This window comes from Rhinatrema bivittatum, chromosome 2, assembly GCF_901001135.1.
Source record: "Rhinatrema bivittatum chromosome 2, aRhiBiv1.1, whole genome shotgun sequence".
NCBI classification, from domain to species: domain Eukaryota; kingdom Metazoa; phylum Chordata; class Amphibia; order Gymnophiona; family Rhinatrematidae; genus Rhinatrema; species Rhinatrema bivittatum.
The window spans coordinates 234784895-234812866 of record NC_042616.1 but is presented as its reverse complement, the minus strand read 5'-3'; the positions used below and the strand labels follow the sequence as shown (position 1 = coordinate 234812866).

The 27972-nt window shown below is 44.8% G+C and overlaps 1 protein-coding gene across 5 annotated transcripts in view; it reads left to right on the top strand.

Moving 5' to 3' along the window:
• ZNF385D (zinc finger protein 385D) overlaps nucleotides 1–8997 on the top strand; it is a 931570-nt gene extending 922573 nt beyond the window's left edge. For all 5 annotated transcript variants that reach the window (XM_029589293.1, XM_029589289.1, XM_029589292.1 and 2 more), the window contains 2 exons: nucleotides 2698–2799; nucleotides 8167–8997. In XM_029589293.1, coding sequence (XP_029445153.1) covers nucleotides 2698–2799; nucleotides 8167–8388 — 324 coding nt within the window. In that variant the 3' untranslated portion in view covers nucleotides 8389–8997. The remainder of the gene's footprint in view (nucleotides 1–2697; nucleotides 2800–8166) is intronic.
• The last annotated feature ends 18975 nt before the right edge of the window (nucleotides 8998–27972 follow it).

Here is a 27972-nt window from a genome sequence, read left to right as displayed (position 1 = left end):
GCTACCCTTCACCTCCCAGTATCCGATGGGGCCTTTCCCTCTACCCTCCTCCTCCTCCTTGTAGCCCAGGTGATCCTGGTTTTCCATCCCCAGCCCCTACTTCATTAGTCACCCAGTGGTCTGTGTTTCCCCAAGTCCCTCGAGTCCTTGGGCCACCTCTTCCTTGATGGTCACTAATTTCCCCTTCCTGGAAAAGTATGTTTTTCAGCATCTCTCCCCCTCCCCCTCACCTTTCTTGACCAGTGAAGCACAAGCCTCTTCTTCAAGCTGGATTCAGTTGGCTCTCCCTTGCCCTGGGGATGGGGTCAGGCTGGCATGCATTGCTTGCTCCCCTCAGCTTCTTTGGATAGAGAGGGAAGTGAACCTGAAATTGAAATGCAAAGCCTGCTCTTTACCTCCTCAGGGAAGGAAGGAAGAGGGCAGTACTACATGCTTTCCTCACTTACTTTCTTGTCTCTTCCCTTCCCTTATTCACTTTTTCCTCACCCTGTGTCAATTGCCTCCCTCACAAACTGATCCTCTACTCTGATCTTCTCATTCTCACCTCACAGTCCCTACATTCCCCTCACTCAAACCCTACAGCACCTTTGATCCCATCACTCACTTTTTTGCTCCCCCTCAAATACCCTCACTCACTCTTGCCCCACCCCACCATCATATTCCCTTACTCCTGTCTTGGCCCTCCATCCTACACTAGTATGGTCACCAGTGGCAGAGTTGGTGGGGCCTGGGAAGCCAGTGCAATAAGTAGCAACTGACACACCCAGTAGTAGTAAAAGCAGAGGAGCTATTAGGCATTCTCCCATTGTTTCTTCAACCTTGGCAGTTCTCCCTCACAGCTTTCTTATTTATACTAGGAAACCACACAAAAATCAAGGCCATGTGGTGACTGCCATCTCAGGGTAAGCAGCTCTAGCACTCTCTGCTTCCTCTGGGGATTGTGGGTCTAGAAATGATTTGTGCTGCCGCTGGCTCTGCTCCATTTCTATGGAGGAGCCAAAACTGATTTATACCTCTGACTCTGTGCCGATTCAGGTCCCAGAAAAAATGTGGCATAATGCTGATCTGGGTCATTCTTCTAGAAATTAAGCCCTGGTGACTGGGAAAAAAAAGGGGGGATGGAAGCTGAATTTAAATAAGTTTGAAACTTTAGGCAGCGGCACCAATCATCAAGACCAGGGCTGAAGACATAATGATTTATTCATAAGTGTGAAACCTGTGCTAATTCAATTCTTTTTTGGTATCTGTCCTCTGCTCTTCAGTGTCTGCTCAGAATCAAATCCCCCACCGCCACGACCACCACGAGCAGAATGGCAGGGCAGGGCTGGATTAGGGAGCAGAGGGGCTGTTCTCTCTCCTCTTTCTGCTCCAGGCTCACCCCCTCCACTCTTCTTCCCTGAAGGTTGCTCTGCCTTTCAAATCTGAAAAGAAGTGGTGGAACTGTGTTACCTGGTCGGTTACTCCACAGATTCATCTTTGTCTGCTACATTTAAGAGAGCATTTGTTTCTTTACCATAAAAAAAAAAATGCTTCAGTGTGAAGCAGAAAGTATGTAGAAAGGAAACAAACAACATCCTCCAGAAAACCATGCCCTGAAGCTTAGAATAAAGAGCCCACAACAACAAAATGAAAAGAATATAGTGGGGACAATTTTCAAACAGTCCGCAATGGGGCAAAGATTGCATGTACCTATTTACCCATGGAATTTGCAGTCATTTTCAAAGCAAATGTGCACTTTCTCATTGAAACTTGTCACGGGCGCAAAACGCGTGCAGTCACCCGCGCCTGCTTCTTCTGCGGATAGAATTTCGTTGGAAGAATACGTGAAAAGATTTGGAATTGGCACCTACTCGTGGACTTTCTACCCCTGCCCCCCAAGCATAGTCCTGGCTAAGCCCCCTTTCAGTGTGGCTATTGGCACTGTGCGTGCCATGGAACAATGCGCTGGCTTTTAGCTGCATTGAAGAAATGCATGTTTCAGGTATCTGATTAATGCAGGTAAAGGGCTTTTTACTTGAGAAAACTACGTAGACAGTTAGCCTCTAAATTAATGTCTTTTTTTTCTGCATTGGGGCACTCTGCTAAACTGTGATCAACAGGTTTTCGGAATGTACAGTTCTATGTATCAAATATGGTTGCATTGATTACCTCTCATTTAATAAGATGGTCCAGCTTTAAGCAGGGTAAATTTGCCTGTGCACAATATATGCTGAAGTCCTGATGTGGCTAAAGCCCCGCTTTTTAAGGCGGTGATTTGCAAAGGTACTTCTGCAAGTAAAATCGTGTTTTTGCGCAGAAGGGGCCTTTTGTAAGAAGACCCGCTCGATATGTGGGTGAACTTGCATGCATAAGTCAGATCTGCATGTAAGTTTCTGCAGAATGAGCGGAGGTATCCCTGGGGGGCGGATTTGGGAGGGGTTTCGATTTCTCCATCTGCTTTATTAAATTCAACAGTATGTGCATTACTTTTCAGAGGAAAAAATCTGTGCACACTAAATAGTAGGTTCAATTTGTGTGGAGCAGCTTTGACAGGATAATTCTCAAAGTGGACTTGTCCCCTTTCAAGGCTGTTCAAGGTACACATGTTTTTGCCTGTTTCATAATGGGGGCTGTTTGAAAATGACCCTCCTACTCAGGTTATTGATATCCTGATGTGCATATTCAAAATAATACATCTTTTGTAATTCAATTTTACAGCACATAAGCAGTAGAAGGCACAAAGACAGAGCTGCTGGAAAACCCCCAAAACCTAAATATAGTCCCTACAATAAAGGTCAAAGAGGGGCAACTCAACTCGGGGTAAGCAAATCACTTTTTCCTCTTGCATATGATACCAGACATATTCATATAATGCAGAAAAATTGTACCGTAGCCTGCTAATGTGAATGGAGAAAATCATATTTTCAGGAATACATTTCCATTGAAATTCTCACTAGGAACGGGCATATTGCTTTCGATTAACTTTAATCTCCTCTGAAGTGTGGAGGGCTGGAGAGGTTCAGTCCTTTTGGATTAATTTGGTCATAACTAGTTTTGACACACCGTGGCTCAGACTGATGTAAGCCTTCCTGATGCAGTAAGTTCTGCAATAAAACTGCATGCTGAAATTCAGCACACTGTCTCATAATGGGCAAGCTAAAAAGTAATTTAACTCCTACTGCAGTAAACGAAAGATATACTTATGTATCAGTAATTACAAAGATCATGCTAACTTAAAATGACTGCAGAAGACATGCTTAGCCCTGTTTTTTTTTGCACAGAAAACATATTTTGTGTGCACAAATGGTGCCTTCTGCACATGAAGTATGATTTATGCTCACTAAATATGGTTTATGAATACAAACAATGTTTTGGACATTCATGGTTAATGCACTGCAAGGGGGTTCAGTGAAACTCCAAGGGAGGTTGAGTCAGGACCAACATTAGGAAGTATTTATTCAGGGCAAGGGTGGTGGATGCATGAAATGCCCTTCCTGGGGAAGCAGTGAGGACAAAGAGGATAATTGAATTCAAAAGGGCATGGGATAAACACAGAGGATCTCTAGTGGCTAAGGGATGGAGATGAAGAAAAGGAAAACTCATATTCATTAGGGTAAATGCACAAAGCAGCAATTACCCTAGGAATAAATAAAAGGAGAAGAAGAAAAGAGAGATTGCTAGACAGACTGAATGGACAGCTTAGGTCTTTTTCTGCTGATATTTACTATCTTACTATATGTTCCAAAACACAAGTTAGGTGCATAAATGTTGTGGGATAGATTTTAAAAGGAACATGCGCGGCATACATGTGCGCACACTACCCGGCGCGCACACATGTATGCCTGATTTTATAACATGCACCACAGGCGTGCATGTTATAAAATCAGGGGTCGGCGCGTGCAAGGGGCACCTTGCGCGCAGAGCCCACGCTGAACCCGTGCCATACGTTTCGGAACCCCCACGGATACAACGAATATGGCATATAAGTTGCGGATTCACAATACGTCGAAAACGAATGCACACCCCTAGTGGATAGGGTTCCCAACTTTACTGCAAAAATCCTACCTTAGCTCATCTTCTTCCTCGGATAACCAGCCCATCCTGGTCCCTTGGAGTTTGTGTGGAGTCCCGGCTGGGGTCTCTTTCTTGCTATTCCATCCTTTGTTTATTGATATTTCTGGGGGCTTCTCTTGGGGAAAAGTCAGTGGGATCAGGCTAGTTCTCAGCATTGCAATCCCAGTGGAGAAGGGGGATCCAAAAAACCTTCCCCAATCTGTTCATATTCAAAAAATGCTTCAAAAGTTAAACTGGATCCATCTTCTGCCTTCACTGTCTCTCGCAGCAGGATCCATCACTGGTGCTTTCCCACCAAGTGTTAAGTGTAGGCTCACAGGTTTTTGGTCCCTTGATGAGAGCCCTTCCACCCCAAAAGGGTATCAGGCTCAAACATCTATCTTTCTGTAAATGATTAGGAGAAAGACTCTCTGGCAGGGAGTGTACTAGGATGTGTCACTTCTAACAGAAACTCCATTTGAGTGAAGCTGGGAGGCCTCACCAGAGTGTAAAGATCAGACTTCCTTACTCTCCAGCTGTTTCCTCAAACTGATCCCAATGAGTTTTAAAATGGCTGGGCTAAATAGTACTGAGGCATCCAATCCAGACCCTCCAGGGGGGGAGGGACTCAGGGGAATGGATGGCTCCTTCTAAAGTGTACGCTATACAGAGACAGTGACATCTGGTGGCCGGGGGGGGGGGGGGGGGGGAGGCGTTTGCCACAATAGCATCTTGCACATTTTTACTGGTAAATAAGTAAACTTTAAATACAAAAGAGAGCACCCCAAGGAGTATAGTAATGCCACATTAATTATAAGAGACATTTCTTTAAAAGAAATGTGTACATACTTTATATAATAATTTAATGAAAAGTCATGCACACCCAAAGCTAAACTGAAAGTAAAATGATTTTCCTACCCTTGTTGCCTAATTCTTTTTTTCATTATTATACTGTTCTAATGTTTTCCTCTTTCATCTTAGTCTTTCTAGCTAGATTTTCACTGTCCCCGTTACCATTTCCATTTCTTTCGAGGCGTTTACTTTCCTTTCTCCATCTCTCTATTCTAATCTGTCTCTGGCATATTTCTCTTTTCTTCCATCACCAGCTCTTCCTGTCTCTAAGTCCACTCTAGCTCAGCCTTTTCTCATTCCCATTTCCCTGTGCTTCCCAGTTCCTGCCCCTTTGATCTTCCACCTTAACATCTTTCAGCCACTGCAACAATTTATCATACTTTCTCCAGGTCTAATTTGCCCTATCCATCTTGACTTTCACCCCTTAAAACAGCTCCCCCCACACACACACACACACACATCCCCCTGTCTCTCATTTGCTCTTACTCGCCCATTGCAGTCCCCGTATCCCTGACTCTAATCCCTGCCCTGGAACTCAGCTCACCTCTCTCGCTCTCATCACCTCCACCTTGCCCCTTTCTCTGTTCCCTTTTTTTTTTTTTCTTCTCCTACCTTCCCAACTGTCAGTGTTCTCCCATTTCATCTTTCTCTGGTTCTCTCTTCCACTCCCTTCTCCATGCCCCCACCATTTCTCTGGTTTTTATAATGAACCCGACTCCTCCTCTACCTCTGTCCAGCAGTGCAGGCAAAAAAAAAAAAGCGCCTCATGACATTCTCTCCACTGGGCTCCACGGGCCAGGCACAGACAACTGCTTCCCTCCCCACGGTGACCTTTCTTGCGGGCCCCTATAACACTGGCACAAACTGCTGAGTTCCCTTACTCTAGCGGCCTTTTCTCCAGGCCCCTTGGTGCCAGCACAGACAATCGCTTCCCTCTCTTCTCCTGCAGAAATTAAAAAAAAAAAAAAAAAGTGAATGTAAAGCTCCAGGGCAAGGAAGCAATGGGCCTATCAGTCCCAAAACTCAAAATCTTCTAACAGTTAATGCTAAATACCTTTTTAACTGAGTAGCAGTGTTGCGCAAAGAAAAAGTAAGGAATAGGGAAGTTTTCATTCATTTTGGTAGTTGATGTGAGGACATTTTTTGTGTGCACAAATTGCCATTTATTCACCTAATCTACCAAAATGAATGAAACAAACAAAAAATACAATTTAAAAAAACTAACAAAATGAAAAATGAACTAAACACCAAATTGTATGTATGCACATCCTTAGTAAGGAGCTCAAAAACAGAATCCAGGCTTAGTGTAGCAGCAAGTCTAGGAGAAAACCTATAAACTAATTATTTTCTTCCTTTATTTCAGAGCACCATGGATATTTGTGTGTGTGTGTGTGTGTGTGTGTGTTGGCATTTACTGCAAGGGTTTAAAATCTGACTGACCTTCACAACAAGTCTAGAAAGCACTTGGATAGCATTCATCCTTTGTGGAAAATTGTGTTATCTCAAATAAATATTATAGTGACTGCTATGCCACCCTTGCTAGATGGAGTACAGCATGGGGATAACGATGATGAAGATGATATAGGGTAACAGTAAAACTGGTGAGGTAGATTTCCAAAGCATTTATGGTCTAGGATCTCTTAGGGATGAGATACAAATAGGTAAAGAGAACGCCTAAATAAATAAAAATATTGGGGTAGATTTTAAAAAGGAGCACACGAGCGTAATCTGGCTTAGTGGCACTGAATATTAACCTCTGGATAATTTAATTCAGACTTGATTGGTAATGGCAGAAGGTTCCAGAAATAAGAAGCAGATTATGAAAAAGCATGGGTAGGATGGCATTTAAATCCTAATTTTTGAGCTATTTTGACTGACTTGATTTTTTACTTTTAATTTTGTTCCCCCTCCTCTTCCTAAATGCTAACATATTCTCTGATCACCTCCCTCTCCCAAGCTTTTCTGTGGTCTCCTACTTCTTTTTTCCCAGCCAATCTCCTCATCCCATCTCTTCTCATCCCCTAGTCAATTCCCTCTCTCCCTCCAGTGATCCTCCTCTCTTGCCCCTCCATCGGTCAATCCCCCTCGCTTCCCTTTCTCCAGTTGATTCCAATTTCAATCCCAGGTCCTGCCCCCTCATCTCCTGTTTCTCCTCGATACTTAATCAAGGCTCCTTCTCATTTGCCAGCCAATCCTCCTCTCATTCTTCTAGCCCCACCTCACCTGCTCAACCAATTATTATCTTTCTACCCCCCAGGTAACAACCCGTCATTCCCCAGCCCCTCCTCATCCCTTGGAGGCTTCACTCCCTCTCTAGTCTCATCACCAGCTGGTGCTGCAAGTCAGGGCAGTTTCCACCCCATTTCTAATACTGCAAGGGGCCAATGCGGCTTGACGTCTATCTGGCAGCCCTCTTTCAGTGCAGAAAATTCCGAGGTCTGCTCCCAGATTCTGCTGCCAGAGTGCCCTTTACCTTTGGATGTGGCTGATGCTGCTGAGCCCAAACTGGCACTGTTCTAACAGCTTTGCTCTTGCCATTGCTGCCAAAGCATCCTTTTGTCTGGGGCCCTGAAGCCTGACTGTAATCATCTCGGCTGCCCCTTCCCCTCTCCAGCGCTACCTTGCATGACTGATGTTGACCGACTTCTCAGTCAGTGCCGGCGTCTTCTGCTGCTGCAGCTGCAGAGGCTTTCCTAGCACTGCTGCGGCCATGGTAACCCGAGGACGCCACCACCAGCAGTTCAGTTTGTGCACCTGCACGCTAGTTCCTGCCTGCGATGTCAGTGTCACAGACAGATGGACAGACTTGTAGGACAAACCCAAATAAATAAGCAGGTTTGCCAGCATAAAATGTATTAAAATGGTAAAAAAAAAAAAATGGTCAAGCACTTTTGTATACACTATCAATACCATTCAAATCGTTTGCAGTAGCTGGCTCTAATTTTCAATGGAAATTATATTATGATGATTACACTGTACTTTGTTGAAAAGAAGTATTTTGTTTATTTATTTGTTTGTTTGTTTTTATAAATCGATATTCAAACATAAGTATCACATCGGTTTACATAATAACTTAAGTGATAGTGTGACAACAGGTCATATAATCTTTAAATTGTAAGATAGTAAAAAAAAAACTGCATCTATGTATTGCTCTAACAATTATAATATTATTACATTGAATAACAAACATAACTTAATTCTTAATGTATATATATATATATATATATATATATATATGTAAATGTATACATGTAAATGTATAATTGTCTTTACTTTCCACAGATAAAATTAGCGTTCTCAAAGGAGCACTCAAAGCCATTGCTTCCAAGAATCCTACCAAACCATTTAGCAGCGGCAGCAGCAGCTGCTGCTGTGGCAGTGAACTCACCATTTAGTCTTCGAACGGCTCCGGCAGCTACCCTATTCCAGACTCCAGCACTCTTACGACCAGCACCTGGGCCCATAAGGACCACCCATCCTCCTCTTCTGTTTGCTCCTTATTGAACTTCAAACATAAATAATTGTACTGCAATAATTTTTTTTTCCCCGGAAACATTGAACTATGCAGTGTTTATTTATAGTAAGATATATGAAGAGTGGGGACTTTTGATAGCAAACTGAACAACTTAAAACATTTGAATGGGGAGGGAGTGGGGATGGAGAAATGTTGTATTTTTCTCTGAACAAGAGCTTTCCTTGATATGGGCAGTTTTAGACGCTAGCTCCAGTATTGACTTGTAGTGGCACAGAGTTTAGAATATATAAATCCTTTGTGATCGTGCTATTTTGCACATAACGTCTTCTGCAATGTCTTTCTTTCTTTACAAAAGAACTCTACAAGTTGTCAAGGGCATTAAATGGTTCCAGCGTACATAGAATATTCTGTAGATTAAAAAGAAACACTGTGAATAGTACCCTTATCAATCATAATGCCAAGTCAGCAGTTGCTGGGTATTTATCTGAGCAGAGTAGATACAGTAGATGTCTTTTAAACCTTAGTGCTGTGTCTCTAGCTATGCCATTGGGTTTATTACTGAGTTGCAAAAGGCATAAGAAACAAACTGTCTTACTTTGGTAAGCAAATAAACAAATAAATGAAATGTGTGGAGATTTTCCTACTCAGCAAGTATTATTTCTTTTACTCAACAGATTGGAAGTGTGAAACTTGTAGATTATCTGCTCCTTAAGAAAAAGTAAACATTAATAATGTGCTGTTTTACATTAACAGTATTTCCTGTTAAATACTCTATTCAAAACAGCATAGGTTGAAAATTTATAGCTAATAAAGCATGTCTGTGTACCATATGTGAAATATGTTGAAACTTTTTGTAGTTGCACTTCACATTGGTATGGGTGAACCATGTGCTATTGACCATGATAATACAATTCACTATGCATCTGATAGTGTGTAATCCTTCCAAACTTCTATTGAATTTCCCACCATATTATTAATTGATTTGATTCTGTAATGGCATATTTTGGTGTGCCCATTAATATAACTTGACTACAAACAGAGCTTTAGCAGTGCTCACTTTGGAGACTTTTATTTTTCACACAAATGGAATGAAAGTTCCTGACATTCAACATTTGTTTAAAATTTGAAGCAAGTTATGCATTTAAAATTTGAGATATTAAATACACTGATGTCTAAATCCACAAGAATGATTTCAATTTGGATGCATGGATTATTTTTTATAGATATAAGCTAACGTTAAATAAACACTTAACTGCCCAGTGTACCTCCATTACATCAATTTGAGCCAGTGAAGAAAGCATTCTCAATGTATTTTAAATATACCTATGTCCTTTTTATTGTATGTTTGGGAAAATAGATACTTCATATCAATAGAAGAGACCAACCAAATTCTTTATTATCTCAATGTCAAAGATTATAACATCTGTGTCAAGGTTCATAAGGAGTAAGTCATCTATCCAAGCTTTGTCACAGAGAATTAAGAATTTGTTAAAGGAAGTTGGCTATGAATAGGCAACATGTAGGAAAATTCTTCATTTCTCTTGAGTTTTTTGAAATTCTACAATTTTCCCTCCACAAAAAAGTCTAAACCTCATTCTAAACAGGTTTCTTTTCCTGCCCACTACTGAGAAATAAAATGTCATCACTAATTAAGCAAGAGTTTTTGGCACCAAATATCACTCATGGACAGAGATTGTATTTGAATTAACTTGCTATGGTTCATTGCTATCTCAAGACATAAATTGGACATGCAACCTGTTTGTAATGCTGTTTGATTAATATAATTTGTATTTCGGTTTATTTGATACAAGAAGCCATGAGGAAAGCTGTCTGCATAGTGAGTGCGTGGTAGAGTGTGGTGCATACTCTCTAATAAATAAAAGTAATCATTTTTTTTATTTGCTTAAAATAAAGCATAGATTTATAGAATTTTACAATATTACTTAGTTTATTGTATTAATTCGCTTTTATCAATTTCTCTGTTGCATTTATTCCAAAGCAGAATCAAGCTACCCTTTTTTGCATTATGATCCCATTTTGTCTCTGTCATCAGGACTCATGTTCTAGCTCCTCTTCCTCATGCATACATAAATAAAAATACAGTGGTCCCTCACTATAACAAATGTGTTTACCACAAATAGTTTGCATCAACACACTAAAGCTTTAATTCTAAAGAGATTTTTCTATAATATTTGAGAAATTACTCTGTAGTAGACGATTAATAGAGAAATGTATTGGCTGTCAGCCAATTTGGTGCAAAGAGGGACCACTGATTTCCAGCATGCTTTAATTAAACTTGTTATAAATGAGTAACTTGCTGATACATACATCTGCCACTTAAGAGTAATAGTGATTCATAGTTAATAAAATAAGGATTGTATGTATAAAGGGCCAAAACGGAGCTGAAAGTCATGGATCTACCAGGAAATTCCTTTATCGGTCTGAATATTTTAAATGGTTAGCCCAGGAACTCTATGAAATGAAATATCCTGTATACAGCATTAATTACAGTACAGTGCACTCCATATGCAGCACTGCCAACCCAGGGCTTTCTTCAGAACTAAGCAAAACAACCTTACAAAAAAATGCCACGTCAATAAAATATTAGAACTTTCTGTTTGCTTATTTTGGAAATTCATTGAAATTTAATGATGTGTTTTTTATTGTACACATTTGAAGACAGCAATACCGAGACCTGTCTGGCTGAATGTCTGTGGCCCAAGGGCTGCCTCCTTTCTGCAGTGAGAGCTCAGAAATTAGCACTAGCTCTCTTGAAGCAGTGGGCTTTCCCATCCAGTCCTGGAGGGATACCCAACTAGTCTTATTTTGTGGATGGCCACAACTAATATGGATGAGATAGATTTGCATGCACAGAGTGATAGTTGAAACACCCTTCTCCCTTTTGCTCCCCCAGCTCCGAGGAGGTGGAGATGTTGCTTCTCTACTATGCAGCATCAACAGCCAGACAGGGGAATGGATGACCTGACAGGGGGGGCATCAAACCCTTGGCAGTGCCTAGCACTAGTCGTTGAACAGCGAGGCTGGCCCAAAGTTGTTCTTGCTTTTGATTCAGATCTGTTATCCATTTTTCAATGCTGTCGTGGATTCTGTATCTTCAAGCCAAGAATATCGCATCAAGCGTTGTTTTCTTTTTTTTTCAACTGTGCTTCAGATGTCTGTCCTATTGTGTTATCAGCACTACATATGTATTATGTATATTTAGTTATGGCATTCATCCATTCCTGTGAAGGCATGCCCACCCAGGGAAGCAGGAGATATTTACTACCTATGTCATATGGAAATTTATTGGTTTTCCCTTTATCAAGCAATTTCCTTTCAATGGCTGGAGAAAGCTTTCCACTCTAGGATGAACGGTGAACCAGCAAGTATCCATCTGTTATTTCTTACATTTGCAATCTACCTCGTTTGTTCAACATGCTCTCTTGTTATTGCTTATTATTCTCTGCAACCAACTGATCTGCAAATAATTTAGGATCTAGGTAAGTTGTTCCTGTTCTTGTCTACCTATTAACTTATTAATTTATGTGCTTTATCTCTTATTTATTTTTTAGCTGTTTCCCAGGGAGCTCTTAGACATCCAGAAATCAGTTTAACAGTGACTTGCCTCCATTCCTTTTTATTTTATTTTCATAAACCTGGACCCAGGACACACCGAGGTCACTTTTCAGGCTAACTGCTCCCCAAGGGTGAGAGGAAGAGGGGCTGCAATGTATTTTTTCTTTGTCAACTACATAGCAACATGCTTTTCTTGTGGAAGCTAAGAGGTGGGGGGGGGGGGGGGGGCAAGAGCCAGAGGAGAGCAAAAGGCTCCAAGGCCCTCTAAGCAGTAGACTGGCTGGACACTAGAGGAAGAAAGTCAGAGCTTACAACATGAACCTTTCCTGAGGCCAGTGACAAAGCAGCCATATTCATTGTGTTTAATTTTGTATGTCTTCATTTTAAAATTAATAATAATTGCATACATTTTAATTCATGTGTTTTGATAATTCCTGTATGAACTGTTGTGATGAAATGACACTTGAGCGATGAGTTGTAACTGGAGGTGTGTATGTGGTGAGAAGAGGGTAGGGTGATAGACAAATTAAGGAATAACTTTGTGTGATAAAAAGATGCTCATTTTGTTATGTTGCTATTATGCTCAGGTAAGGTCTCATGTGTTGTGCAGGAGGTGGACCCTTGGGCCAAGGTGGGGTTGATGCTACCCGGAGGGGAGGCCCTATGGCTCCCCACCATCAGAAGGTGGAGTGGGCTGACTGATGGAGGCTGGCTGGAGCTTCTCCAATACCAGCCCTCATTCCCCATGGTTTAAGCCTTTGGGTACCGGGGATGGCTGGAGTTAGGTGGGCCTCCGTCTGAGGTCGTCGATGAGATGATGAAGAGGTCAGCCCAGGGACAGCAACAGCAGAACTGAAGAGTCTGTACTGGATGAGGTGGAGTCCTGGAGACCTGGGCACCAATAGGAACAAGAGTCAGACAGGGGGCGCCCGAGCAAGAGCAGGCCGAAGCCTGAAAGGCCAAGTCCAGGACTAAGACTGTAGTGGCATCATAGAACAGGCAGGCGGCAATCAAGGAGCGGTGGCAAGGCAAGGCAGAAATCAAGTCCAGGAGAGGAACAATGGCATAGTCAGACAAAGCAGAGGTCAGGACTAGGAGATGATAAGTAGCGTGGTAGGGTGAAGCAGAGGTCTGGACTAGGAGATGATCAGCAGCATGGTTAGGAGAAGCAGAGGTCTGGACTAGGAGATGATCAATAGTGTGGTCAGGCAAAGTGAGGTCTGGACTAGGAGATGATCAGTAGCATGGTTGAACGAAGCAGAGGTCTGGACTAGGAGATGATCAGCAGTGTGGTCAAGTGAAGCAGAGGTCTGGACTAGGAGATGATCAGTGGTGTAGTCAGGCAAAGCAGTGGTCGGGTCCAGGAGAAGATCAATAGCGTAGTCAGGCAAAGCAGTGGTCGGGTCCAGGAGAAGATCAATCAGAAGGAATGGCTGAGTAGCCCGAAGCACAGGAATGGAGAAGACAAAACTAAGAACAGGAACTTGAGGGAACAGGAACCAGGAACACGAAGGAATCACCAAGGAGGTAATGAAGTACATATCCAGTGTGGAGACCTGTTGCAACATGAGCTGAGCCTGGCTTTATATTCTGGAGCTTAAGTGATGTCATCATCTGGGGCCGCAAGCTGGGTTCCCGCCGCAGTCCCTTCATAAAGGAACTGAGATGCGCGCGCACTCACCTAGGGAGGGGCACGGCGTGGGACGGTGGCGCAGGGCTTTTAAAATCTGCCCCAAAGTGTGCTATACATATTTTCTACATGCAGGCAAACCTAGCTGCATATACCTTATAAATCTCTCATCTTCTTAAAGACACAATATAGAGCCATAGCTTCATGTCATATAAAAATGAATGGAAACGATCATATACAAATTGTACTGGTAGTAGGAGTAGAGGAATAGCCTAGAAATTATAGCAGGAGGCTGAGAACTTGGGATGCAACGTCAGGAAATATTTCTTCATAGAGAGAGTGGCAGATGTCTAGAATGTCCTTCCGGAGGAGGTGGTGAAGACAAAAACAGTGAATGAATTCAAATGGGCATGGGATAAACACTGTGGATCCCTAAAGGTTAGAGAATGGAAATGAAAAAAAGAGTGCATAGGGGTAGCTTGCTGGTGGGGCGGTTACTACCCTTAACAAATAAGCCTTCATATTGTTGTTGCTACTCCGTCTGTGTTCTCTGCTTCAACGGCAGGGGAAAAGAAGAAAAGGGGAATTAGATTCAGACAGTAAACAACAAGGACATTGAATTTAGAGGTCAGGGAAAACTAATAAGCGTAGGGGTAACTTGCTGATACAGCTGTTACTACCCTTCTCTAATGATGCCACTCCAGCAAGGCAGAAATCAAGTCCAGGAGAGGAACAATGGCATAGTCAGACAAAGCAGAGGTCAGGACTAGGAGATGGTAAGTAGCATGGTAGGGTGAAGCAGAGGTCTGGACTAGGAGATGATCAGTAGCATGGTTAGGTGAAGCAGAGGTCTGGACTAGGAGATGATCAATAGTGAGGTCAGGCAAAGCAGAGGTCTGGACTAGGAGATGATCAGTAGCATGGTTGAACGAAGCAGAGGTCTGGACTAGGAGATGATCAGCAGCGTGGTCAAGTGAAGCAGAGGTCTGGACTAGGAGATGATCAGTGGTGTAGTCAGGCAAAGCAGTGGTCGGGTCCAGGAGAAGATCAATAGCGTAGTCAGGCAAAGCAGTGGTCGGGTCCAGGAGAAGATCAATCAGAAGGAATGGCTGAGTAGCCCGAAGCACAGGAATGGAGAAGACAAAACTAAGAACAGGAACTTGGGGGAACAGGAACCAGGAACACAAAGGAATCACCAAGGAGGCAATGAAGTACATATCCAGTGTGGAGACCTGTTGCAACATGAGCTGAGCCTGGCTTTATATTCTGGAGCTTAAGTGATGTCATCATCTGGGGCCGCGGGCTGGGTTCCCGCCGCGGTCCCTTCATAAAGGAACTGAGATGCGCGCGCACTCACCTAGGGAGGGGCACGGCGTGGGATGGTGGCTTCTCTCTGCAGACCACGCGCAGAGGCCCGCCATGGAGCACAGGAGTTCATCGTGGAGACAGGAGCACTGGGGATGGCCCGAGGATGGAGACAGCGGCCCACAACCATGAGGGAAGTGGAGCCAGATGCTGGAGTAGGCAGATGAAGGTAAGAGGGCCTGGCTGCGGGCCTGCCACGGCCAGCACAAACAACATCCTGCTATTGACTTGTGCCCGAAAAAGAGGAGATAACATCATGCAAAAATAAAGAACAACTATAAGAACAGAAACAGGAACAGGTGCATAGCTCTTAAATACTCACATAGACTTTTTTTCTAATCACAATTTCAACTTTCTATGATGACCTCACCAACATAGCTTCCTGGGACTCTGATCTCAACAATCTTAGAGATAACACATTACATATGAATTAGAGTTATATAGTGCTATGAGTATTAAGTGGATTGAGCCCTGCTAAATCATAATTATTTATTTTTATATCTTTTCATTGGTAGTTCAAGGTAAATTACATTTAAGTTCAGTAAATGGTATTCTGTCCACAGAGGATGAATATTCTAAGTTTATACCTGAGGCAATAGATGAAGTGATTTATCTAAGTCACATATAGCATCAACAGAATGTGAACTGTTGCATCCCCAGTTCTCAGTCTCCTGCTCTAATCTCTAGGCTATTCCTCTATTCCTACTACTAGTACAATTTGTATATGATCTTTTCCATTCATTTTTATATGACATGAAGCTAAGGCTCTATATTGTGTCTTTAAGAAGATGAGAGATTTATATGGTATATGCAGCTAGGTTTGCCTGCATGTAGAAAATATGTATAGCGCACTTACTGTATGAGATGTCATTGAATGTATTTGTGTCCACGTTTGAGTGTGCACATTTTTCTGGTACCAGTCTAGCTCAATCTTGTTGTTCAAGGTAAGAATCAGGAGCAACAGTGACTCCTACACCTTCAAAAGAAACATTATCACTCTCTCCACTGTTACTCTTACAAAATACTTTTTCTGCATTGGAGAATGAAGCATTAGATTTTGAAGTGATTTCTACAAGTGAAATTACCCAATGCACTCAGAAGCCCTTCAACAATATCAAATGTCATAAAAGACAGCTGCTTCTGCTGGGAGACTAGATGATTAGAGGAACCAATTTGGGAGCACATTTTGATGACATCACAACAGTTAAATGCCTTCCAGGATCCTCAGCTAGTATAAAATCAAACCAGTTAGTTCAAGTCATTGAAGAAGAAAGTAAGAACTTTGATATCAGTGTTATCATCTATCTGGGGGTCAATGACTTTGATAGAAAATGTCTGCCATGAAGTATTAAAAGATTTCCAAAATCTAAGAAAGTAGATAAAACACACTGCAAAGACTATTGCCTGTTTGGAAGTATTACCTGTTCATGGAAAGGAAAAAGAGAAACTCTGCCATATAGATAATTTCTATTCTTGGCTCAAAATCTGGTGTACAGAAAGTGGTTTTGGTTACATTGGAGACTGGGGTTATGTATGGCGCAATACATAGCTTTATGGAAAGGATGGCTTTCATTTGTCTGTAGCAGGAAGGAGGATGGTAAGTGAGAAATTCAGATGATATATATTATCAGACACGTAAACTAAAGAATGGGGGTGGCAGAAAATGGCCAATGAAATTAACATGTCACCCCCAACCCCCAAGCAATACAGAAGGTGGGAGGAGAAAATAACACAATCGATCAACTCAAAAAAGCTGAAAATATGACTAGGAAGTGCAACAAATCAAAAGAGGAAAAATTGGAAAAGTGATGACTACAAATGCTTGCAGTTTGGGCAATAAAATCCCAGACCTGCAGGCCCTAATGGTGGAGTTGGACCTGGACATTGTTGCAGTCACAGAGACATAGTTAATGGATTGTTATGAGTAGGATATGGCCATACCAGACTATAATTTGATAAGGAAGGACAGAGAGGTCAGAAAAGGGGGAGGACATAAGAACATAAGAAATTGCCATTCTGGGTCAGACCAAGGGTCCATCAAGCCCAGCATCCTGTTTCCAACAGAGGCCAAAACCAGGCCACAAGAACCTGGCAATTACCCAAACACTAAGAAGATCCCATGCTACTGATGCAATTAATAGCAGTGGCTATTCTCTAAGTAAACAATTAATAGAAGTTAATGGACTTCTCCTCCAAGAACTTATCCAAACCTTTTTTGAACCCAGCTACACTAACTGCACTAACCACATCCTCTGGCAACAAATTCCAGAGCTTTATTGTGCGTTGAGTGAAAAAGAATTTTCTCTGATTAGTCTTAAATGTGCTACTTGATAACTTCTTGTAAGGGTAACAGTTAGAGATGTGAATCGGAACCGGAATCTGATCGGTTCCAAGTCAAATCTTAAAATTTTTATCGTCCGGCACGATTTTTTTGGTTGGCCGGCGCCATCTTTAAAGATGGCGCGGGCCATGTCCGGCCATCCAGTGCTCCTACCATGTGACAGGGGCCGGCCAATGGCACGGCTTCCCTGTCACATGGTAAGGGCAAAGGGCCATCAGCGCCATTTTTATTAGTGGCAGCCGATGGCCCGAGAGCGGGAGATCGCTCCCTGTGCCCCCACTGGACCACCAGTTCATTTAAAAAGGTTTTGGGGGGGTCGGGAGGGTGGGGGAGGCTAAGGGGTAAGTTTTAAAGGGTCGGGTGGGTTTTTTTTTTTATCGGGCCATCGGCGCCATTTTAATTAGTGGCAGCCAAAATGGCGCCGATGGCCTGAGAGCGGGAGATCACGCCGGGACCCCCCCACTGGACCACCAGGTAATTTAAAATATTTTGGGGGGGTTCGGGAGGGTAAGGGATTTGTTTTAAAGGGTCGGGGTGGGTTTAGGGGTTGTTTTGGTGTGCCGATTTTCCCGCACTCCCCCCAAATAACTCCCGTACCGATTAACGATTTTTCACGATAAATCGGGGGAATTTGTATTGTATCGCGACTCTAACGATTTTTGCGATTTAAAAAATATCGGACGATTTTTTAAATCGTCAAAAACGATTCACATCCCTAGTAACAGTGGAGAGAAGTGATAATGTTTCTTTTGAAGGTGTAGGAGTCACTGTTGCTCCTGATTCTTACCTTGAACAACAAGATTGAGCCAGACTGGTACTAGAAAAATGTGCACCCTCAAACGTGGACACACATACATTCACTGACATCTCATTCAGTAAGGGGTAGATTTTAAAAAAATGCATGATCGCGTACTTTTGTTCGCGCACCAGGCGCGAACAAAAGTACACTGGATTTTATAAGATACGCGCGTAGCCGCGCGTATCTTATAAAATCTGGGGTCGGCGCGTGCAAGGGGGTGCACATTTGTGCAACCTGTGCGCGCCGAGCCCAGCGCGCGCTGCCTGTTCCCTCCGAGGCCGCTCCGATTTCGGAGTGGCCTCGGAGGGAACTTTCCTTCGCCCTCCTCCCACCTTCCCCTCCCTTCCCCTACCTAACCCACCCCCCCGGCCCTATCTAAACCCCCCCTTACCTTTGTTGGCAAATTTTCGCCTGCTAAAAGCAGACGTAAATCTGCGCGCGCCAGCAGGCCAGCAGGCTGCTGGCGCGCCGTTACCTGACCAGGGGGCTGGTCTGGAGGCCTCGACCATGCCCCCGGGCCGGAGCCATGCCCCCGGGCCCGCCCCCGAAACGCCGGGGCCCGCCCCCAAAACGCTGCGTCATTTTGGGAACGCCCCCGACACGCCCCGTCCCTGCCCCCTCCCCGCCCTTTTTACAAAGCCCCGGGACTTACGCGCGTCCCGGGGCTCTGCCACATCGGCGGCCTATGCAAAATAAGCGTGCCGGCGCACGAGGGCCCTGCGCGTGTAAATCCGGAAGGATTTACGCGCGCAGGGCTTTTAAAATCTGCCCCAAAGTGCGCTATACATATTTTCTACATGCAGGCAAACCTAGCTGCATATACCTTATAAATCTCTCATATTCTTAAAGACACAATATAGAGCCATAGCTTCATGTCATATAAAAATGAATGGAAACGATCATATACAAATTGTACTGGTAGTAGGAGTAAAGGAATAGCCTAGAAATTATAGCAGGAGGCTGAGAACTTGGGATGCAATGTCAGGAAATATTTCTTCATAGAGAGAGTGGCGGATGCCTGGAATGCCCTTCCGGAGGAGGTGGTGAAGACAAAAACAGTGAATGAATTCAAATGGGCATGGGATAAACACTGTGGATCCCTAAAGGTTAGAGAATGGAAATGAAAAAAAGAGTGCATAGGGGTAGCTTGCTGGTGGGGCGGTTACTACCCTTAACAAATAAGCCTTCATATTGTTGTTGCTACTCCGTCTGTGTTCTCTGCTTCAACGGCAGGGGAAAAGAGGAAAAGGGGAATTAGATTCAGACAGTAAACAACAAGGACATTGAATTTAGAGGTCAGGGAAAACAAATAAGCGTAGGGGTAACTTGCTGATACAGCTGTTACTACCCTTCTTTAATGATGCCACTCCAACATTGATCTCTGCTTCAACGGCAGGAGATAACAAGGAATTGGACTGAAACAGAAACCAACAAGGGCCCTGACTCCACCATAAGCTTCTTGGGCAGACTGCATGTACTGTTGGTCCTTTTCTGCCATCATTTCTATGTCTATATTTAGAAATAACTCAGCACTATTCTGTGGCAGCATGCAAGGATACCTGGGAAACAGGAGTAAAAAAAACCAAAACATTATATATGTGCAGCTACATGGTTCTGTATATAGGGATTCTTTAGCAGTAGTTACTGCTTCTCATGTTGCATAACCCGCCCGCGCCCAGCTCGCGCACGGGCCTGCTCACCTTCATGGCTCTATGGTAGGTCCCGGGTCAGCCTCCCTAGCGGTAGTTGCCAGCTCCTCTAGGCTCCAGCATCCCACGGCCCACCTGCCTGCTGCCTGCCTCCTGACTTCAGCATGCCTGTGACCTCGTCTGACCTCCGGTATCTGAACTCTATCTTTTTGACCATTATACGGACGGATCTCTGGACTCTGACCTTTGCTCACCTGACCTCTTCCCTAGATTCTGGCTCTGTTCCTTGCCTTGTCATCATCTATGCTATTCTGGTCCTCCTTGCTCCATTGGACCTCTAATCTCGAACCTGATCGCTCTCTCCCTGTGTCTGTGGGCACGCCAGACTTCTACTCTCCCAGGAGACCTTGTGAGGCCCACCTAAGTCCAAGTGACCCGGGTCCCTATGGGCTCCTCCCAGGGAAACCTCGGGCTTCCAGTGGTGAAGCTCATCCTAGCCTCTATCTCCTCTAGTGCTCCACCCCCTGGGGCAGTTGCCTCCTGATCCCTATCAGGAGGTGCTCCTCCACTGCCCCAGGACAAGGGTCCACCTCTGAGCACAACAGGTTGCCAAGGCCATGGATTCGGCGGAGTCTCCCATCTCCAGGGCCCTACCAGGATTGGCCGCCACAGTGAAACAACATCATCAAGCATTTGAGACGCTGGCTTCTTTCATGGAAGAACTACGCTCCCAATTACAACCTTGTGGGCCACTCAGCTACTATGCTTCCCAAAGCATCTTTGGCTCTTCCTGCACCCCCCAGATATAATGGGGATCCACGCTCCTGTTGTGGTTTCCTTAATCAGTGCTTTATGCAATTTGCACTGCAACCCTCAGTGTTTTTAAAGGAGATTACTAAGGTAACCTTAATTCTGTCTCGCTTGGAAGGGAAAGCTCTAGCATGGGCCCATGCCAGAGCTTTCCCTGAAGACTGGAGGATAGCAAATGTAACCCCAATATTTAAAAAGGGCTCCAGGGGTGATCCAGAAAACTACAGCCAGCTAGCCTGACTTCAGTGCCAGGAAAAATAGTCAAAAGTGTTCTAAACATCAAAATCACAGAACATATAGAAAGACATGGTTTAATGGAACAAAGTCAGCATGGCTTTACCCAAGGCAAGTCTTGCCTCACAAATCTGCTTCACTTTTTTGAAGGAGTTAATAAACATGTGGATAAAGTTGAACCGGTAGATGTAGTATACTTGGATTTTCAGAGGGCATTTGGCAAAGTTCCTCATGAGAGGCTTCTAGGAAAAGTAAAAAGTCATGGGATAGGTGGCGATGTCCTTTCGTGGATTGCAAACTGGCTAGAAGACAGGAAACAGAGAGTAGGATTAAATGGACAATTTTCTCAGTGGAAGGGAGTAGACAGTGGAGTGCCTCAGGGATCTGTATTGGGACCCTTACTTTTCAATATATTTATAAATGATCTGGAAAGAAGTATGACGAGTGAGATAATCAAATTTGCAGATGACACAAAATTGTTCAGAGTAGTTAAATCACAAGCAGATTGTGATAAATTGCAGGAAGTCCTTGTGAGACTGGAAAATTGGGCATCCAAATGGCAGATGAAATTTAATGTGGATAAGTGCAAGGTGATGCATATAGGGAAAAATAACCCATGCTATAATTACACAATGTTGGGTTCCATATTAGGTGCTACAACCCAAGAAAGAGATCTAAGCATCATAGTGGATAACACATTGAAATTGTCGATACAGTGTGCTGCAGCAGTCAAAAAAGCAAACAGAATGTTGGGAATTATTAGAAAGGGAATAAAACGAAAATATCATAATGCCTCTATATCACTCCATGGTGAGACCGCACCTTGAATACTGTGTACAATTCTGGTCGCGGCATCTCAAAAAAGATATAATTGGGATGGAGAAGGTACAGAGAAAGGCTAACAAAATGATAAGGGGAATGGAACAACTCCCCTATGAGGAAAGACTAAAGAGATTAGGAACTTTCAGCTTGGAGAAGAGACGGCTGAGAGGGGATATGATACAGATGTTTAAAATCATGAGAGGTCTAGAACGGGTAGATGTGAATCAGTTAATTACTCTTTCAGATAGTAGAAAGACTAGGGGGCACTCCATGAAGTTAGCATGGGGCACATTTAAAACTAATCAGAGAAAGTTCTTTTTTACTCAACGCACAATTAAACTCTGGAATTTGTTGCCAGAGGATGTGGTTAGTGCAGTTAGTATAGCTGTGTTTAAAAAAGGATGGGATAAGTTCTTGGAGGAGAAGTCCATTACCTGCTAGTAAGTTCACTTAGAGAATAGCCACTGCCATTACCAATGGTAACATGGAATAGACTTAGTTTTTGGGTACTTGCCAGGTTCTTATGGCCTGGATTGGCCACTGTTGGAAACAGGATGCTGGGCTTGATGGACCCTTGGTCTGACCCAGTATGGCATTTTCTTATGTTCTTATGTTCTTCAAGCAGACCTTCGGAGACCCAGGTCGTCTGGCTATCGCCAGCCATAGTCTACTCCACCTCCGTCAAGGGTCAAGGATCCTCTCCGAATATACAGTGGAGTTTCGGACCTTGGCCACAGAACTTGGGTGGCAAGAAGATTGTCTGCTAGCTATCTTCCGAGATGGACTTTCTTGTGCTCTGAAAGATGAGCTCTCCATCAGTGAGGCTCCCATGTCTCTAGAGGACCTGATTTCCCTTGCCAGTAGGATCGATCATTGCCTCCGGAAGAGATGCCTAGAAGTAAAGGTTCCATGCCCTTCATCAGCATGTACCTCAAGCGTACCCAGCAACCCAGTGAAGAACTCCCCACCACCTCCTTCCATGGTGGAACCCATGGAGGTGAATCGTGGGCGCTTGTCTCCGACTGAGCATCTTCGTCGGCGGGAGTAGGGTCTCTGCCTTTACTGTGGCACTTTTGGACATCGTTTGCAGTTTTGCCCCGTCCGGCCGGGAAACTGCAAAGCCAGAGCCCGGCGGGGGTCCTGAGCTTGGGCACAACTGTTTTTGGCCCTCAATTGTTGCTTACAGTTTCTCTGGGCATCAAGGTCCACACTTTTGCTACAACTGCGCTTGTTGACACCAGAGCGAGCGGCAGCTTCATTATGGATGACATCATCAAACTCTTGAATATATCTCTCTGACCACTGGAAGTAAGCCTTTGTATTGCCTCCATCCAGGGAGACCATCTCCCTGGTCTCATCACTCACCAGACAGTAGCCATCCATCTCACCGTGGGTACTCTCAACGAAGAGGAGATGTTTTTCTACGTCTTGAAGTATTCAACATATCCAGTTATCCTGGGGCTGCCCTGGCTCCAGACCCATGAACCCCAGTTCGATTGGCAATCCCTGCAGTTGGTGCAGTGGGGCTCTAAATGCCAAAAGTCTTGCCTGCATTCCATTTCTCCTGTAATACCTGTTCTCAAGTCTGTTACCTTACCTGGCTTGCCTTTGCAGTATTCTGATTTCAGTGACGTTTTCTCTAAGCAGAAAGCAGATACCTTGCCTCCGTTATGTAAGTTCAACTGTCCTATTGAACTCCTGCCGGGCACAATGCCTCCCAAAGGCAGAACCTACCCATTGTCTCAGCATGAGACCCAAGCTATGTCTGAATACATTAAAGAGAATTTAGAAAAAGGCTTCATCCGTCCATCTGACTCCCCTGCTGGGGCAGGGTTCTTCTTCGTGAAAAAAAGGACGGTGGGCTTAGGGCTTCGTCCCTGTATTGATTACAGGGTCTCAATGTTATAACTCGCAAGGATCAATATCCACTACCCCTCATCAGTGAGCTGTTCGATCACCTAGAAGGGGCACAAATCTTCTCCAAGTTGGACCTGAGGAGTGCGTACAATTTGGTACGCATCCAACCTGATGATATTTGGAAGACAGCATTTAATACAAGAGACGGTCACTACGAATACATAGTGATGCCCTTTGGGCTTTGTAATGCTCCAGCTGTCTTCTAGCGACTTATGAATGAAATCTTCTGAGATCTTCTGTATAACTTCATAGTCATATATCTGGACGACATCCTGATATTCTCTAAGGACTTAGAGTCCCATCGTGAACATGCCTGTATCATCCTGCAACGTCTGAGAGAAAGCCACTTGTACACCAAGCTGGAAAAATGCCTGTTTGAGCATAATCACTTACCCTTTCTAGGATACATCATTTCTGACTGTGGATTTTCGATGGACCCATAGAAAGTCCAAGGTGGACGTGACTGGCCCCAGCCAGTAGGCCTCCGGGCCTTGGCAACATTTTCTCAGTTTCATCAATTATTACTGAAGCTTCATTGCTAACTACTCCTCCATAGTTGCCCTACTTAACGCTATGACAAGGAAAAGGGTCAACACCCGGGTATGGTCACGCAAAGCACTTGTGGCCTTCCAGATGATTAAGGAGACCTTCAGTTCCGGCCCTTGTCTCCACCACCCAGATCCTAGATGTCCATTCATCGTTGAAGTGGACGCCTCTGCGATCGGCGCTGAAGCCGTTCTGAGTCAACACTCCCCACAAGGGCAAATTAATTCCCTGCTCTTTCTACTCTCATAAGTTCTCCCCTACTGAACAATGTTACACCGTGGGTAACCGAAAACTCCTCGCAGTCAAACTTGCACTTCAGGAATGGCGCCCCTGGTTAGAAGGGGCGCAACATAGATTTACCATCTTCCATGATCTCAAGAACCTCGAGCATCTCAAGGAGGCTCAACTCTTGAATCCTCTTCAGCCCCGCTGGGCACTGTTCTTTGAACCATTTGACTTCAACCTCTGTTTTTATCCTGGCTCCAAGAACCAGTGCGCGGATGCGCTATCCAGTTCATTTGAACCTGAAGATGTTCCCGAAGTTCCTAGCTTCATCATTGACCCTGCTTGTATTTCTCTGGCCGCTACTACTACAGTCCTGGCTGGGAAGACTGTTGTACCTCATAGGCTATGTGAGCGAATGTTAAGATGGGCTCACGATTCCAAACTGGCAGGTCTCCCTGGTCGAGCGAGGACCTTCGAAATTCTGCAAAGTCACTATTGGTGGCCTAATATGGTACAAGACTCTCGAAACTATGTGGATTGGTGTCCCACCTATGTACAACAGAAGCCTCCCATGGGAAAGCCATGGGGCTTGTGTCAGCTGCTCCCAGCACCCACTGAGCCATGGTCCAGCATTTTGATGGACTTTATTACCGACCTGCCTCCTTCCAAGAATAACACTGTCATTTGGGTCGTTATCGACCGCTTTTCAAAGATGGGTCACTTTATTCCCTTGCCGGGCCTTCCTTCAGCCCCAGAATCAGTGAAACTCTTCTTAAAGAATATATTTTGCCTCCATGGACTCTCCAAGGAGATTGTCTCTGATTGAGGACCACAGTTTGCAGCCAAATATTGGCATTCCTTATGTAAGAAGTTTGACATCTCCTTAAGCTATCCATCGGCCTATCATCCCCAGGCCAATGGGCAGCCCGAAAGGACCAATCGGACTTTGAAGACATTCCTTCTTTCCTATGTAAACGATCAACAAAATGATTGGTCGGATCTTCTTCCCTGGGCCGAACTGTCACACAACACTCATGTTGCTGCAGCCACTGACATTTCCCCGTTTGTGGTGGTTTTTGGAAGGCAGCCCTGACTGCTTCTTCCTGTTCCTTTGACGGTCCCATCACCAGCGGCACAATCCATGACTCATACTATTCGTCAAGTTTGGACCCAAGTAAAAGAGCATCTCTTGCAAGCTGCTGAACGCGCTAAGCGCACCTCAGACCTTCACAGACATCCTGCTCTACACTTCCATCCTGGCCAGAAGGTGTGGCTGAGTGCTCGACACATCCGATTGAGACTCCCTTCTCATCGTCTGGCTCCGAAATATATAGGACCTTTTCCTGTGATCCAAAGAGTGGGAGCTGTATCATACCAACTCCAGCTGCCTTGTTCTATCTATGGGCGTCCATAACACATTCCACGTGTCCTTGCTAAAACTGTTGGTTCTCTCCTGGCCCTCACGCAGAGCCCTTCCTGCTCCTCGGGTCTCTGCTGAATCTGACTCTTCCCTCCAGATAAGAGAGGTCTTGATGTACGGTGACATCGAGGCAAGTGGGAATACCTCCTCACCTGGGAAGATTATGGGGCTGAGGAGAATTCGTGGGAACCATCACACAACATCCTTGATTAGGAACCTTTGAAGGCTTTTCATAGAGCCTATCTTGACAAACCACAGCCGCGTAGGGGGAGGCCTAGAAGGGGGATTACTGTTACGCGCCCAGTCCGCGGCTGTCCCACGCACGGGCCTGCTCACCTTCATGGTTCCATGGCAGGTCCCGGTTCGGCCTCCCTAGCAGGTAGTTGCCCGCAGCGGCAGTCGCCGGGACTTCCACTGCATGCCAGGCCCCACGCTGAGGTTTGGCGTCCTCACCAATGCTGGCTATGCCCCTACGTGCGTGCGGACCACCCGGCCTATTGTAGACCTTAGCTCCACGGCGTGCCCTGATTGATCCTCCGATATAAGGAAGTTCCTGTTTGTGCTTCCTTGCCTTGGCAATCAGGTCAGCTTGTATGCGAGATTGCCTTTGCATTTGTTCCTGCACTTGTCTTGTTCCCAGTCTCGTTCCAGGATCTTTCTCTTCCAGTTCTGTTCCTGCCTTGTTCCTGCATCCTAGTTCCTGCTTGTCTTGTTCCTGTGTTCGTCTGTACGTTCCCTAGGTAGTACCTCTGGACTGTCTAACTGGTACTGACCTCAGCTTGTTCCTTGACCTGCTTGCCTGCCTGCCACCTGCCTCAAGACCTCAGCTTGTTCCTTGACCTGCCCGCCTGCCTGCTGCCTGCCTCCTGACTTCGGCCTGCCTGTGACTTTGTCTGACCTCCAGTATCTGACCTCTGCCTTGTTGACCATTCCACGGACTGATCTCTGGACTCTGACCTTTGCTCGCCTGACCTCATTCCTAGATTGTGGCTCTGTTCCTTGCCTTGTCATCATCTACGCTGTTCTGATCCTCCTTGCTCCATCGGACCTCTAGTCTCGAACCCAATCATGCTCTCCCTGTGTCTGTGGGCATGCCGGACTTCTACTCTCCCATGAGACCCTGCAAGGCCCACCTAAGTCCAAGCGGCCCGGGTCCCTACGGGCTCCTCCCGGGGTGACCTCGGGCTTCCAGTGGTGAAGCTCATCCTAGCCTCTTTCTCCTCCAGTGCTCCGCCCCTGGGGGCAGTTGCCTCCTGATCCCTATCAGGAGGTGCTCCTCCACTGCCGCTGGACAAGGGTCCACCTCCGAGCGCAACATTTGAGGCAGCAAATCGGGATTTTCACCAGCTGATTCTGAGAAAGAACCTTATTTGGGATTCTCTGAATTAAAATATGAAGAGCTAATAGATGAAAAAAATTGGGTAGATTAATCAGCAGCATCTTAGCCTCAGTGCAGTGGTAGATAAATGATACTAACAATGATGACAGCAGCCCCCAGAAAGAGGAAGCAGGTAAACAGTGTGAGTGATGACCCTTGCATTTTTTTTCAGATTCCACCCTCAACCTCAACTGCAGTGCCAGAATCAGACAGCAAGAATGTAGAAAAGTGATTGTGGAAGACATCCCTGATTTGGAGGAACTTTAAAATGAGAGAGGATATGCGCTTTTCTCAGTTTTTTCAGTGCAAAAAGTGAAGCAAGTGTGGCATCTGACAAACATTGGTATGTAGCATTGCCTGCATAGGATGGCATCTGCTAGCATGGCATGGGGGAGGGTGGCATTCAAAGTTAAGACCAGAGGAAAAGGATTGAAAAGGGGAAGACTTTTCCTCAAGGTAATCCGACGGCTCCTACCAGCAGTCAGATAACTGGTCAGAGGTCCCCGACTTGCATACAAAGCGTCAACCCACCATAGAGGAAATGGAATGGTGTTCCGTATTATTGTCACAGGGCAAGAAGCAGATTTCATCAGCAGCATCAGGAAAATTATTGCCCTGGATGACCACATCTGAAGATACTGGATAATATGAGCTTTAAGTGTCTGCTGCATGTGTTAACCCCTAAAAACAAAATCCACTCTAAGACTACATTTTGTAGGCAAGTTATCCCCACCCTGTACAACCAGTGCCACGCATGAAGGCACACTAGGCTAAGGCAGACAGGAGTATGGTGCATTTCATCTGTGATTGGACCAGAATGAATGCTACATATGCTTACCTCTCCCTGTCAGCAGACAGATGGGACTTGACTGAGTCAGGACCAGGCCGCATCTCTAGTGGG